The 14,597-nt window shown below is 47.2% G+C and overlaps 1 protein-coding gene across 1 annotated transcript; it reads left to right on the forward strand.

Moving 5' to 3' along the window:
* The first annotated feature begins 657 nt into the window (after positions 1–657).
* On the forward strand, positions 658–6,991 carry LOC126537791 (U-scoloptoxin(01)-Cw1a-like). The gene is made up of 4 exons (XM_055074628.2): positions 658–684; positions 2,857–2,888; positions 4,902–4,927; positions 6,517–6,991. Exons 2-4 carry the CDS (start codon positions 2,861–2,863, stop codon positions 6,901–6,903), a joined length of 441 nt encoding a protein of 146 aa, XP_054930603.1. The 5' UTR covers positions 658–684; positions 2,857–2,860; the 3' UTR covers positions 6,904–6,991.
* The last annotated feature ends 7,606 nt before the right edge of the window (positions 6,992–14,597 follow it).

The raw sequence follows: 14,597 nt of genomic DNA on the forward strand, positions 1-14,597 counted from the left end.
CTGATCACATAAATCTAGCGCAACGCCTCGCTCTTTCGCTTCACGAAGCTGCAGTTTCTACAAAGAGCCTACTTGCTTACACTGCTCCTCGAGGGTCAATGCTGAAGCACCACACGCAAGTGCAAGTAGAAAAGTTGCTCCTAGCGAAACGGGATTATCGCCTACACCAAAAAAAGAAAGAAAAAAGAAGATACGATTTTGTGACCACGCTTGGCCGGCGTACACGTCTCGATACATGTAATAAAGTAGTAGCGCGCGAAGTAATGCGGCACGCCACGGTATAATTGCCGAAGAGCGTGTCGGCAACGATGAGATGCTACGTGAGCGTTTTTTTTATTATTTTTGTGAGGCTGCTTTCGCAATCGCTCTCTTTCGACCAAGAATTTGTCCTCTCTGCTTGGCTTAACTTTGACTTGCACCCTTTCATATGACCCTCGCATTTCCTTAATCGGTCAGTTAGTATGTGTGGCACACGGATTCTCGCATATGGCGCACTGCAGGAAGATGCCGCGGAAAGAAGGTGGACAGGCTGGACGAGGATAACGGCTTCGAAATGATACCACAGACTGGATGTTAAAAAAAAAGAAAGAGTGCAGTGTAGGAGAGGGTGAACTGGCAGGTATAAGTAGCAACCAACACACTTGGGACTCCGTTGGCGAGTTCTTTCGGAAACGCGATCATCAGGTGAGTCGTCCGCTCAAGTGGGATTTCAACAGCAGCCTGTGCCCGCGGAACCCCGCTTGAAAGAGGAGCGAAAGTGCGCGCGCTGTTCCGAGGACGTCGTCTTGGAATACAATTGTCGTTCGTCGTTGTAAACTTCGAACACAACTGCGGCACCGGGTAGCGGTGGAGTTGTTCGGTTTGTGGTGGCCCTGAATCTTTTATCCTGTAATTGTGTGTTAGGGAAGGGGGAGGGGGGGGGGGGCATTTAATGCAGCATCTCGCGGAGCCTCGTAAAGCGACGACAGTTACCCGCCGTTGTTGCTCAGTGGCTATGGTGTTGGGCTGTTGAGCACGAGGTCGCGGGATCGAATACCGGCCACGGTGGCCGCATTACGATGGGGGCGAAATGCGAAAACACCCGTGTCCACGTGTGTGGACACGGATGTGTGTGGAACGTGTCCACGCGGTCGCTGTTCTTGATCTGTTACTTCCAACGTCACGTGATCAGGATAAAAATTTTGGCACGCGAGCTTCGACTGGAAGTGTTCCCCGACTGCTGACAACGAGATACTTCGTGATGCAAAACTCAATGTTAAAAGCACCGTTCTTGTTGTAAGCTATTTGTAACTTGGGCAATGAAGCGGGCACCGGTTTACGTGTTGTTAAAACACACTGAAATAATCCGGTTACCTTCAATATGCGGAGTCGCAATCTTTAATTCACTTTTAATATCGCTACGCGTGAAGCAAAAGTCCATGTGCGATTGAAAGTTGATAGCTTGATGGGAAAACAGGTGTTGAATTTCTGACTGCGAATTTTTAGAGCATCCTGTCGACAGAAGATAAAATTCTATTAGACTCCAGCCCACAATGTTGTAAAACACAACTGCATTTATCATAAGTAAGGCATCTGTGAACCTCGAAACTATAAAAAGAATTGAGAATTCTTTTCCAAAGCCACATCAGATTATGTAATAGCGCATACCATAAGCGGAAATACTGGAAACGAGCAACCGGTGCCTACGGACGCAACGAATGCCAAACGGACATGAAGGCCGGTTTTCGCAAATCGCTAACCACGCAGTCTGAAGCAAAATTTCGGAATATGCATTCTGAAGTCGCCAGCACGTGTTGTCGGAATTCTTGCATAATTTGGGTATTGTGGGCCCGTGCAAGCATAAATTAACTCTGCGATAAAAACACTGCATGAAATAGCATTATTAAGCGCCCATATATTGCCCAGGAACCTGGCCTTGATGTTTTAACGACTTTGTTTCTCCAAAGACCGGATACTTTTATTTCTAGAGCAGTAATTTCCATTGTTTAACCATAAACATTACACTGAAGCTGCCCTTGCTGTTTATTTGACCTATGTTTAAATATGTTTATTTAAACATAGGTCAAGCATTTTGTAGGCAACATAGGCTGAACATTTTGTAAGGATTATTTTACATACGACTATCCATTTTTATCATATGTCCCGCATGTATCGCGTCCATGGCAAAAGTAGGAGCCTGGTATCGTACGAGAAAATGCAGAACAGCAAAAAGAAAGCAGGAAACGAGAAAGAACATTAAAAAGAGCACCCTGACAACGTAACCAAATAGTAAAATGCAGCTGCGGAGGGTTTTTTGGCTCGTAGATATGGCTCAGCGGTAGCACAAACATCGGTCGCCTCATTCGATTCTAGCTTCATTCAATCATATTGTCCCGCGCCGCTGACTGAATTCACCAGCTGGTCGAACAGCTGTGCCACTATTGATGGCATATCCTACGAATTTCAAGCGTCGCCGACTTTTTTTTTTAACTGTGAGAGAGCCATGCTGTGGCACAGCCACTGCACTAAACGCAAAGCTGATTTTTTTTCCGCCTGCATAAACTTTTGGCAACGACCTTTTTTCTTAAGAAACTGGGAGCGTTCACAGTTCCCTCGCATGTTGTCTCGATCTATGCCTTCCTAACTCCGCATCATCACAGTCAGGTTTCCAAGCGGTATACAAGAAAACCTCGCCCCACTAGTAATTTCCAGCATATGCGCTTGTTTTCACGCTCTCGAGCCAGCGATATTTTTTTAATCCTAGCTTATGTTATTAAGTGTGCTTGGTCACTTGCTAAAAATATGGAGAAAACGAGAGTGAGTATTCCTGATCAATGGTGTGCTTATTCTTTTTTTTTCCATGTTGCTGCAAACCAGCATCATGAAGGCTGCCGCTGTCCTCCTTCTGGGTAAGTTTCATCATGCTCTTCAGTATACAGCGTTAAGTTAAGTTAAGTGAAGTTAAGTTAAGTATACAGTGATAAAAGCGATAGCATACGCAAGCTGATCACGAAAGTCTTGGTTTCTTGAAACGAATACATCTCTGAAGACGGGCAAAAAAGAATTAAGGCAAGTGGGAGCGCAATCAAGGCGTAGCACACTGCCCAACATGAGCAGTATAAGTCGGTAGCGTTCTGACAGCTGAAATGTTATGCCTCGCACCGAGCGAATCTTCAGCTGACTGGAAGACCCGTTACTGCAAACTCAATTGAAGCATGACATAAGTGCGCGCTGCGAGCAAAGCTGGTCATGCAGTATCTGCCCGCCAATATTTGATATAATCCTGGCATACTTGTCTAACGCACGGGATACCAGTGCGCTTAGGTGTGTGGTTGCACGGTTCTACCGTGGGCTCTGGTTCGAGACAAAGTTTTGTCATGCATCCGGCGGTCACTGTTCGTGCTTCTGACTATGCATTTGGCCCTCATTGCTAGCTATCATTGGTGCTCACCCTACGTCGAGCGAGAATACGCAGTCGAAAAGAACCTATACGACGACGTCACTAATCGGCTCTCGTGACATATCGCTGACTACAGCGTGTGTCACCAGAGTTGAGAATACAGCGAGACTCACGCTGGCCGGCCATGTACGCACCGCTTGCAGAAGAGTAATTTTCATGACGCAGAGTCCGTGCCAAGACAGCGAAAAATTTTACCGAACTTCAAGTTAAGTTTCACTTATGTGGGGTGGGGGGGAGGGGAAGGTTCTTTCACTGTTTCGTTGTCTACTGGCGTGTGTTGTCACTGAAATATGGTGCAATAATTCGATTTGACCGCAATATACTAATATCAGTGTGCAGGAGCCGTATAACGTAAAACTAATCCAATATGTTTTTATTCTAATCTCCTGAGGTCAAATTTGCGTAACCGCCTACGCAAGCATCGGGCGGTCACCCGCAGGGTTATCTGAACGAAACAATCTAATACTCCCCTCGTTCATAGGAGGTCACTTTTGTTTGCTCGAAAAACGAATAACATTGCCTGCACTGAGCGGCTTGTCTTATCTAATTGGCTCACAATAGGCGAGGAGCACGCTCAAGTGGAGAGGGATTCGATGGGGCCGAGCCACTGCACTCAACATCGATAACCGGATGAAGAGGGTGATGCCGGCGTCTGCGATTGGTCCGCTTTCTCTTACTTAGCTTGAAGTGGCTCGTCGACAATGCAACGGAAGCGGCGGCATGCAACGGAAGCTTACGAATGACGCTAAAATGGATCCTCAGCAAAGAAGAGTTGGCATAACGAGGTCGTAAACATGTCGATAGTTCTCGAAAACGTTACACAGCCACGCAAAGAGTTTTATTACACGCAAATAAACCCATGCTCTCCGACAGGGGCGAGTAGCCAGTGCCAGAGTGATCGGCGGCAGCCATCTTTTATTCCTTTTGGAAAAAAATTCGCTTCTGTTCGGCATATTAATGCATCTTTAAAGCGTACACGTCACTTTGACGCATGACGTTTTGCGGTTTTGTGACGTCGCGTGAGAGGCAGGTGAAGTGGGTGCAGCCCGAAAACTTTTCACCAATAGCCGACGGCTAATTGTGAAGAGGCGTCGAATTAGAAATGACTATTTTTTTGTTTTTTTACGGTCAAATTATGCCTAATCAGTGTGTACACATCACATCAGCTGGGGAGCTATCGCGGTTTTCGTGACGTCGCGTGACAGATAAGTGAATTGGGGGGTCCAAAAAAGTTTTTGACCGATCGCGGTGGGCTGATTGCAGAATTGAAATAGAAAAGTTTGGAATAGTTTTACGTTATAGCGCGCTAGTATACAATATAACTGTCTCGAGTGTATGAGAAACCAGCGGAGAATGTATTTCATAATGTGCGTGCTGACGAATTCCAGCTGTCTATCACATTTCTTTTTCTCGTGGTTCTTAAGTAACACAATAACTAAATTTTAACTCATTATCTTTCCAGCCGCTCTGGTCGCTGCTGTTCCACGGGTACGTACTGTTCATATTCGTGTCTGGTATTTCAAGATGCGAGTGTGTTTTAAGCAACGCCGCTATAAGTTCCTGTCGCTGCTATCAATAAGCTATGTACATACGCAGATCAAAACCACAAGATCCCAATTTTGCGGACACACATCGGGAAAATTCGAAAGGGCAGAATTTTAATGCTTGCAAATGATGACACTTTAAAGCTGCATTCATATACTGTTCATCGCATATCAAGGAAGCAATCAGCATTCTTTTGAATGCATAAAAGATGAAAGCGGCCTTTGGAGATAAACTAGCGCTGTCGTACATCGGGCTTGAATGAAACCTGTTATTCTGGCCAGCATGGCTGCTCAACACCATTGCAAGTCTTGTGTCGTTGGCTATTTGCTGAAAACGTGTTACAGCAAGCCGACGAGAAGTCCCTCGGGAAGGCGGAACTAAGAAAACATACAAGAAACGGCATTTGCAATAAAAGAACCGTTGCAACATTTTAAGGCCAACTACAGCCCTACAAAAAACGCACGCTTCTCCTCCGCCCATCACTGCGTCGCTCCGTAGCACAGAGGTGAAAGCGGTTCAAGAGCAACGAATGTCTTATCTACGGAGCTCCGTTTGTCGTAAAATGCATCAATGATCCATTAATAATAACTGAAGCTACATTGCGCGTACTGAGACTGAGGTACCGAATTCCCGAACATCTTTCTTGGAAAGTGCTTTTTGCCACTGCGCAGCCGTATTCGCTAATATGTCGAGAATCCTAACCGGGAGGAAATTTAAGCTCACGCACAACGTGAAAAGGAGACGTGCACAAACGCTCGACTTTAAGTCTTTAAAATGGGATGCCTACCATAAAATGTAAAATAAAAAAACTTTCTGCTGCCGTGCAGGAGCCGAAACGTCTCTAAATTTTTATTTTTATTTTTATGGTTCATGTCCAGTTTTCAACTAGTTATCATGCCTCCTCCCGACCAGACGTGTTCCTGTAAAACCCCTGACTTCAAACTCTAAATTTTGCCACATTTAGCAACGCTTTTGCGCAGGCCGCTGTGTTTAGGCGTACCATGCTTGAGTCAGAAACTCGGTGATAGCGGGCAACGCGCACATTTGTGTCACTTCGCAGTACACGCAAGAAGTGACGTTGCTCCTGTCAGATGAAAGAGCTCAGTTCTTTCTTTTCGCAACTCACGTTTCTTCATGCTGTGTACATTGTAGCCCACTGAATCCGTATGGCATCTCTCGAATTACAAAGTACAGAGTATCCCTTGCAACCTCAATTTCAATATTATAGTGCCCTTATTGGAGCCATGAATAAATATTCATGATCGCGTTGGGTTCTAAAAATATATAGCCCTAGCCGTCTTTGCCTCTAAACAGCAACATGGGACGCCAATAGGAATTGCTGCTTGAATAACTGGATAAAAAAAAAGTTCAAAAAAGTACGAAAGAAAAATGGAAGCATATATCGTTAGCTTTAGGTTGCAGGCAATCACGCCAATGCTGGTCAAATGGTATGGGTGGCGTGAACGGGATAATGGACGTCACCTGGAACCAAAGTAAGATGTCAATACGCTGTGCTCCCCTCTGGAACGCAGGCTCGCCGCCAGGCGGCCCCCCTTCCCGACGGCATCGAGCTGCTGCTGGGCCGCGCCCTGCAGTCGTCCTTCCAGTGCACGCGTGACGGCTACTACGCCGACCTGGAGACCAACTGCCAGGTGTTCCACGTGTGCCGCGGTGTGACCAAGGAGAACGGCAACGTGGAGTTCGAGCACCACGCCTTCGCCTGCGGCAACCAGACCGTCTTCAACCAGGCCTCCTTCACCTGCGCCTTCCTCGACGAGTCCATCCCGTGCAACAGCGCCAAGGACTTCTACTACCTCAACGAGCGCCTCTTCCAGGACAAGGACACCCCCATCCTCGGAGACGAAGAAGCTCAGAAGGCCGCCGAATTCTACCCGGCCCGCGCTGCTGCCAAGGCCTAAAGAACGGCATGTGCGAAGGAGTGCGTGAAGAATGACTGTGAGTGCGTGTACAAAGAACGTATTAAATAATATCGACCAGTATAACTTCTTTGGAGTGATCTCTTTTTTTTTTCATTAGAAGTGTAAGCCAACACGAAGGTGTTCGTCCAGCTTTCCGTTTAGTAAAACAATCTAACCGTTGCGATAGTGATCGGTTCATCGACGTCGGTGAACAATGAACGAACATGAACATCGTCTATATAGTTGTATGCTTTCAATGGCTTTTCATAATGGACGAAATATGTTAGAACGCTTGAAATGAGGTAAGTTAGGCCGTATATATCGACTGAGACGGCCCTAGATGAAAAAGCGTCAAAAATAACCAAACAAGAAAGGATGCCTGACTTCAGTTCTCAGGGCACACTTGCTTGCACTTGCAATGACTAAGACAAACCGGCTAGAAAACCCAGGACGCACAAATTTATGGCACTACGTACGTTCGGGCGTAGTCATCGGAAGACATCTGTCTACGTGTGCATTTCTCAGTAGCGTACTAAAATTTCAACTTTTTTTAGGCACCCAAGTGACGGTGCCAAACATGCTAGAGGCAGGAAGTTAGGAATTTGATCTCTCCCCTAGAGCTCTCTGAAGACTGGTCATCTTGTTGTAGCGTAAAACGGACCGACAGAAAAAGATGGTTGTTCAGGCGATGATCTTTTGTCGCCGTTCACCCTCGCCCATTTCTTCTCCTTTCCCCTTACATTTTTGCTAGCGTAAGCGCAGCCGTTCATTCGGTTGACGTCCCTTCCTTTAATTTGTTTCCTTTCTGTCTCGCTCCTCTCGTTCGGCTAATACCTGCAAATGGCGCTTGACTATTTTGCATGTGGCATGTACACCGAATGAAAGCGTGAGTTGGTAAATCATGTCTTGCCAAAGGAAGTTGCGAAAGCCATGTTGGTCTTGCTTCCGATACCTTGAGATTCGCTTACACAGCAAATCTAAGAAATGCGTTCGCAGGACGCTGCGTGCTAAGGACGTCCGTGCTGGTCGACAAATGCGAAGGCATTCTCAACCTGGCCTTGACAAGGTCAACAGGAAGAGGTGGCTGTGTTTGCAGTAGCCGCTTATAGCAAAAGGTCAAGCATAATTCACTATCAACGAGACTCTTACATTTCGCATGCGAAACGCCACGTCACTGAAAGCGGTTTGGAAGCTAGTAAACAGAAGTTAATTCGAAAACCGATCCCGAGCTTTCCATCGAAGCTCAAAAACGTATTCACCATTGAGTGAAAGCAACGTATACGGGCGAGTAGCGAACTAACGTTTTAAAACAAACTCCAAGCAAAATTTAGTTTCCAGGCCGGAGACACTTGAGATGCACCACAAATATTGAGAAGGCGAGAAGCATGAGTGAAACATTGCTATGCAACAATGTCACGGTGTAGACCTTTTCATCGTAGTATGTTCGGGAACGTGGCCCATACAGACCGATTTTGGAAAGGAAATACGAAACGTCTACTCTCTGTCACGCACACACCGACACGTTTATATCGTTCAACGACACATAACTTTTAACAAACATTACTATGGCGAATTTCTATATATTCAGTCTCTAACTAGTCTGCACAGTACAGAATTAGGTCGCTGAAGTTCGTACTTCACCATATGATTTGATGTGAGGTGTCGAACGAGTTGCACAGCCGGAATGGTGCAGGCGTCGCGAGGGCTGCTGCTGAAGTATACAGCTGGAGCCGAGGGGTGAGACGACGTGTCACAACGGGCCAGGAAAGTAGGCGAGGAGGTTAATCCATGATCACAGAGGCGGTGGTCAGTGCACCGCTGGACGCCCCGCAGACGTGCACCAGCTTCAATGTTTGAGCCGTAGGAGCACCAGGCACAGACAGGAGCCCGGACCCATCATCCTACACGCAGCTTCTGCCGCCGCCGCTGCTTTCATCACTCGGCTTCCTTCCTCACAACGGCGCCGTTCTCGCGTTCCACGCACTCGCCGCGAGGCTCTCCGGAAATTCTTTTTTTGCTTTCCTTTTTCGGTTGCCATTGGACAATCATGCTCGCGCCTTTATGGTCGTCGTTGTCGTCTTCGCCTTTCTTTTGTAACACAGCACGTACACCTCATGACAAACAGGCCCACAACTGTCAATCTCCTACATTTCCTCCGTGGCCTGTGGCTAGAGCACGGGCTTGTTTCATCCTCGTTCTAGAGCCGGGCAAACTATTCAATTTGATTTCGAAAAGCTTTTGATCTCTTGATCAAAAGCTCTTCTCAGCTGCATATGAAATCCTTAAAGAAGATTGTATTGATGCTAATAAATGAGTTTCAAAACGGGACAAGAGAAAACACCGACGCACAGGGCAAGCACTAGTCGCAACTAATTTTTATTGCGAAGGTTTCGCCTACCTAAATACACAGCAGACCAAGATCGCGCAAGCACACTGGTCGTCAAGCCAACAAATGCGTCATGTGACAGAGCGTACAGATTACAGAGCATACAGATGACAGCATCATTTATAAAAACAGTTTCTTTTTTCTTTTGCTACGCAGAACAACCGACGAATCGCTAATACAGGCTCCCTCTTTCTTTATAATATAAGATTCCTGAATGATTTCTGCGGCCAAAGCATTGCCACTCCTGCCTAGAATCAAGGCGATAATGAGGATGAGAATAATGAGAATTGGGAAATAATGAGGATGATTGTTATCATTGGCAAATATAGGCTTCTAATACCGGCTGCAGCAGAACTGTCAATGCAGTCAGCATTCTTGGGCGACGCTGAACAAAACTGTACGTATCATTACTATCGAAATGCATGCCATACCTGCCAACATGTGAGATTTAAATTTAGAAATCCCGGGATAGGAGGGGGGGGGGGGGGGGGGAGCTGATATGTCACGCATTCTTAACTTTGCCCTGAGCTCACACCTTTGCTGGCACAGCTATGCACGCATTGGTGATTTAACTTCAGCGCAGCACCCAAGCAGCAGCAGACTTGGAACAGCAGAGGCCGGCAAGTGGCACACATTGCCTTTATACGCACTTACATTTTAAGCTAATTCGCTGTTGCTGATTTCGCACACTTCAGGAAATAAAATGAAGAAACTTGCTCAAGGCAAATATCTCACTAGTATACGGTGCCTTGAACTGCCTCAACAAGCCGGCGCAAGTACAAAGTAATTGCTTTTTGCATACATCTCCTGCGACAGGGTGATAGTATCGCCATGTTCTCCGGTATAAAGGGGGTTTCTGATTCATTAGGCTCTTGTGCGCTACAATGTCTTCAAGTATTGGTGGCCGTATATACCGCCGGATATTTCACTATCGATCAGTGTACACCATCCCGAAGCAGATATCCAACTTTCCACATACGCACACACACACACACACACACACACACACACACACACACACACACACACACACACACACACACACACACACACACACACACACACACACACACACACACACACACACACACACACACACACGCACACACACACACACACACACACACACGCACACGCACACACACGCACACACGCGCGTGCACGCGCGCACGCACGCACACTACATCTTAATGGTCTAAAAGGCAATGTATTAAGCAGACTTTAACCTGTGTTTTATTAGCCTTGAAAATAGCATTTGCACCTAAGTTGAAATCTCTGTTCGAAATCGTTCCCCAGTCACAGCCTACGTGGCACGAGGCCTAAGGATGTCACCTCTGCAGTCTGCCTTCATAGACTTTGCTCTGCAGGTGGATTCCAATTACGCACTAAAGATTCCGCAAGCACCCATTTAGTCTCTGTTAAGTCATTAGTTCGAGGATCTGAATTTCGACTCACTTGTCAGAAATATGTCAGAAGAAATGGTGCCATTAGTACCATTTCGCGTTAGCGAGTGAGCAGAGGTCACGTCCCTCAACCAGCGATGCCTTTTAACAAGTAGCTACAGCGCACCACTATCTCACTTTAAATCTATTCACTTTACGACATTATTCCATCAAGTGGCAAGATGGTCTTTACTGCGTAAACTCTTCTTCGTTTTCTGGCCGCTCGTACTCACTGAAGCTCTATTGAGATATATTTAAAAAGTTTATATCAGTGTAATGTGCATTAAATTCGGTCAATTAATTCTACTGAAGCAACTATATTACGACGCTCTTACATCATTTGAAGTTTGATTTTATTGTGCCGTGTCGTCCAAAGTCGAAAAGAACTGTTGTACAACATGCTTTGCGGTGACGCCATATTTCATTGTATGTGCCCTTTAAACCGAAGATTTCTTTGCGTACTTCACTCGGTTAAGCGTTTAATGTCTGTGCCCACGCACGGTTTATATAGCACTGAATGTTGACCAAATAGCGCCATCGAGTGCGCATCTGAGTAATAAAACAATAAATCGCGGAATCATCGTGCTTGCCCGGTCATTTGCAGGTCTTGAGGATCGGTACAAAGGGTTATTGCTAAATACTCTATAAAGACTTGAAACGTAACAATTGCCAGATATAAAAGAGTAAACAGGATCTTTGAACGTCAGTCACGACACGAACAACTCGGCTCACTCGACAACGCGTGTTTCAAGCTAGACGAAGGCTCGCTATCGCAAAGCATAAAAAGCGCTCCCACAGTGGGCCGCGGGCACTGGTGATTTGCGAACAATACTGTAACTTCAGCTCATAGGTATAAACAAAGCACAGATAACTGTTAAGGAACGGTGCACGATATTCATTGGTTAACATTATTTTATTTTATTTCATATTTTCGCGCTATCCAATTCTTGAGCCATTGGTCATGGCCACTTTGTAGTGCAGCTGTAACACGAGGAGTATAGAATGTTTAAATGTATACAGGTATCTGTCGTACTTTTCTGCACATGCACCTCTCGTCACCCTATGTTTCTACCGACAAGCATCTAGCATCGCCTTTGTCCTCGTGATATCGCGGCGTAGACGCTACCACCGTTTTCGTCCTCCTATGCGCCTGACTTGGTCTTTACGTTTCGGCATAGCTTGTGAACGCGGTAGTGCGTAAACTGACGAAATGTGTTTAAAATTGAAGCCGGTGCAGTGCACAAACTGTTGTAGCGGGTGACAGAGTGACGGAGACGATCCAAGAGCACGTACCGCACTGTTATTTCAGCGACAGCGAACTAGGTATATAGGTTGCTTGCCTATGACGTAACATAAAAAGAACGAATCATGTTTGACACGTGTGGCACAGCACTTCATATCACTTCTCCCATTCTTTTAAAACTGCAGACTTTGCACGGGTCTTCGTTGTCGGGTAGACCTCCGTAAGACCGGCGGACTTGGAGGAGAGAGAGCCTGTTCGGCTGGGAGGGACGTTGGAGGTGTTGTCGAAGGAACAGGCGCAGCGCCACTTGCTTCTGGAGTGGCCAGGCTGCACCGGGCTTCTGGCGTTGACGTGGGCCGATTCTTGTTGTCCGGGCTGGGTTGAAGCGAGTCGGGAGCCTCCGCTTTTGGGGTCACGGGTGACACAGGCACGCGACGGAAAATTTGGAAGTGACGTCTGGCTAGGCCATCTGGAGTGTCGACCGTTACAAGGCGTGAACCCTCTATGCTCTTGACGATGCCTGGACGACAACGCTTCCCTTGGCCACACTTGCGCACCCACACCTGGTCGCCGGACTGGAATCTGGGAGGCTGCGAGTAACGTTGAGGTAGAGAAGGGACGCAAGTATCCAAGCGCGAACGAATTTGGCAGTTCAGCAGCATCTCTGAAGGAGACTTGCCGCACGGCAGTGGGGTACGTCGATAGTCTAGGAGCACTCGTGCTAGTTTTGTTTCAAGATCGTTCACCATCGAGTGCTTAAGAAGGCCATCCTTTATTGTGCGGACCGCACGCTCTGAGAGACCATTAGATTGTGGGTGGTACGGCGCACTACGTAGATGAGTTATGTTATTGACAGTCATGAACTGGGAAACAGCTGACTTGCAAACTGAGGCCCGTTATCCGATACAACTGTTTGCGGCAAGCCAAAACGCGCAAGCAATTCTAGAAGCCGCGCAATTGTGACTTCTGTGGTCGCCGACGGGAAGTGCCTCAATCCATTTAGTATGCGAGTCGACGACTATCAACAGCATGCGTCCCTCTATCGGTCCGGCGTAATCAATGTGAAGCCTTGAGCATGTGGTTCCCGTTTCTGGCCAACAGATAGGAACCTGTCGATGGGGCATTGGCTGAGCTTGCACACATGAGATGCACGAACGTGCAAGGTTTTCGATCTCACCATCCAACCCAGGCCACCAGAACAGCGTCCGAGCCAGTCTTTTCATCCCAGATGCACCCTGGTGTGACCGGTGTAGCTCGGCGAGCATGGAGACTCGCGCTTTGCGGGGTACGACGATGCGATGACCCCAGTAGAGCAGGCCTTCTACGCTTGACAGCTCCAGTCTTCTGCAAAAATAAGGTTGAAGGTGATTGTGACACGGTGACAAGCGTTTAGGCCATCCATTCAGTACAAAGTGCTGCACAACGCTAAGGTTTTCATCTCCGTTCGTCAGCGCCCGTATGGCATCCGCTGGCACGAACGAGCTGTCAAGGGTCTCTGAAGACAACACGTATTCTGGTTAGGTGCCCGATCGACAAACGTCTGTTATCGGCCCGGGCAAGCGGCTGAGTGCGTCCGCAGTGGCGTTTTCCTTGCCGGCCTTGTACTCTATGCGGTAGCTATATTGGCTTAGAAACAGAGCCCATCTCTGAATACGTGCCGACGCCATTGGGGGCACAGGTCGATCTTCTCGTAGAAGTCCCACCAGTGGTTGGTGGTCCGTGACCAATATAAACTCGTGGCCCAGCACGTAGTCTCGAAACTTTGTCACTCCGAATACCAGTGCGAGCGCTTCCTTCTCGAGCTGAGAATAATTCTTGTCGGCGTGTGTTAACGTGCGTTAACGGAAGGCAATGGGCTTATCCAATTTTCCAATTCGGTGCGAGATTACTGCACCTAAACCCGAAGGTGACGCATCGCATTCCAAACGCACTGGTTGGTTGGGATCGAAATACGTCAGAACAGGCGAACTCAGAAGTGTTTGTTTAGCCTTGAGATATGAATTTTCCTGCGCCGTTCCCCAGCGCCATTTATGCTCTTTTTCAAGCAAAAGATACAACGGAGCCAGCATCGTTGACATGTGTGGCAAGAACCGGTGATAATAAGTCAACAGACCCAAGAACGAGCGCAGTTCGCTCACATTCGTCCGTGGCGAGTCGCGTATTGCTACTAGGTTCTTCTCAAGCGGATGCAAGCCGTCTTTGTCAATGCGATGGCCCAGGTAGACGATTGAGTCTTCGCGAAAATGACATTTTTCGGCCTTCAGCTTGATACCATTTTCTTGAAGCCTACGCAAAACGTCACGAAGCACTGAGCCATTATCGTCTTCACGTTCCGCTATCAATACATCGTCCAAATACACCTGCACGGCTAGAAGACCGGATAGGACCGTTTCCATGCGCCACTGAAAAATCGCGGGAGCCGAGGCAACTCCAAACGGAAGACGGTTATAGCAAAACAACCCCTTGTGAGAGTTTATCACGGCCAACTTCCTCGCCTCCTCATCCAATGGGAGTTTGTTATATGCATCCTTAAGGTCCAGTGTTGTGAAAAATGATCCCCCACGTAGCGACGCGAAAATGTCTTCAATGTTTGGTAAAGGGTACTGCTCAGTTATGCACGCAG

Source organism: Dermacentor andersoni, chromosome 4 (genome assembly GCF_023375885.2).
Source record: "Dermacentor andersoni chromosome 4, qqDerAnde1_hic_scaffold, whole genome shotgun sequence".
NCBI classification, from domain to species: domain Eukaryota; kingdom Metazoa; phylum Arthropoda; class Arachnida; order Ixodida; family Ixodidae; genus Dermacentor; species Dermacentor andersoni.

Excerpts from the sequence above, each read along its gene's own strand:
- LOC126537791 (XM_055074628.2), top strand. The coding sequence starts at position 2,861 with ATGAAGGCTGCCGCTGTCCTCCTTCTGG. Across the intron at positions 2,889-4,901 it reads TGCCGCTGTCCTCCTTCTGG|CCGCTCTGGTCGCTGCTGTT; the intron begins GTAAGTTTCATC and ends TTATCTTTCCAG. Across the intron at positions 4,928-6,516 it reads TGGTCGCTGCTGTTCCACGG|GCTCGCCGCCAGGCGGCCCC; the intron begins GTACGTACTGTT and ends TCTGGAACGCAG.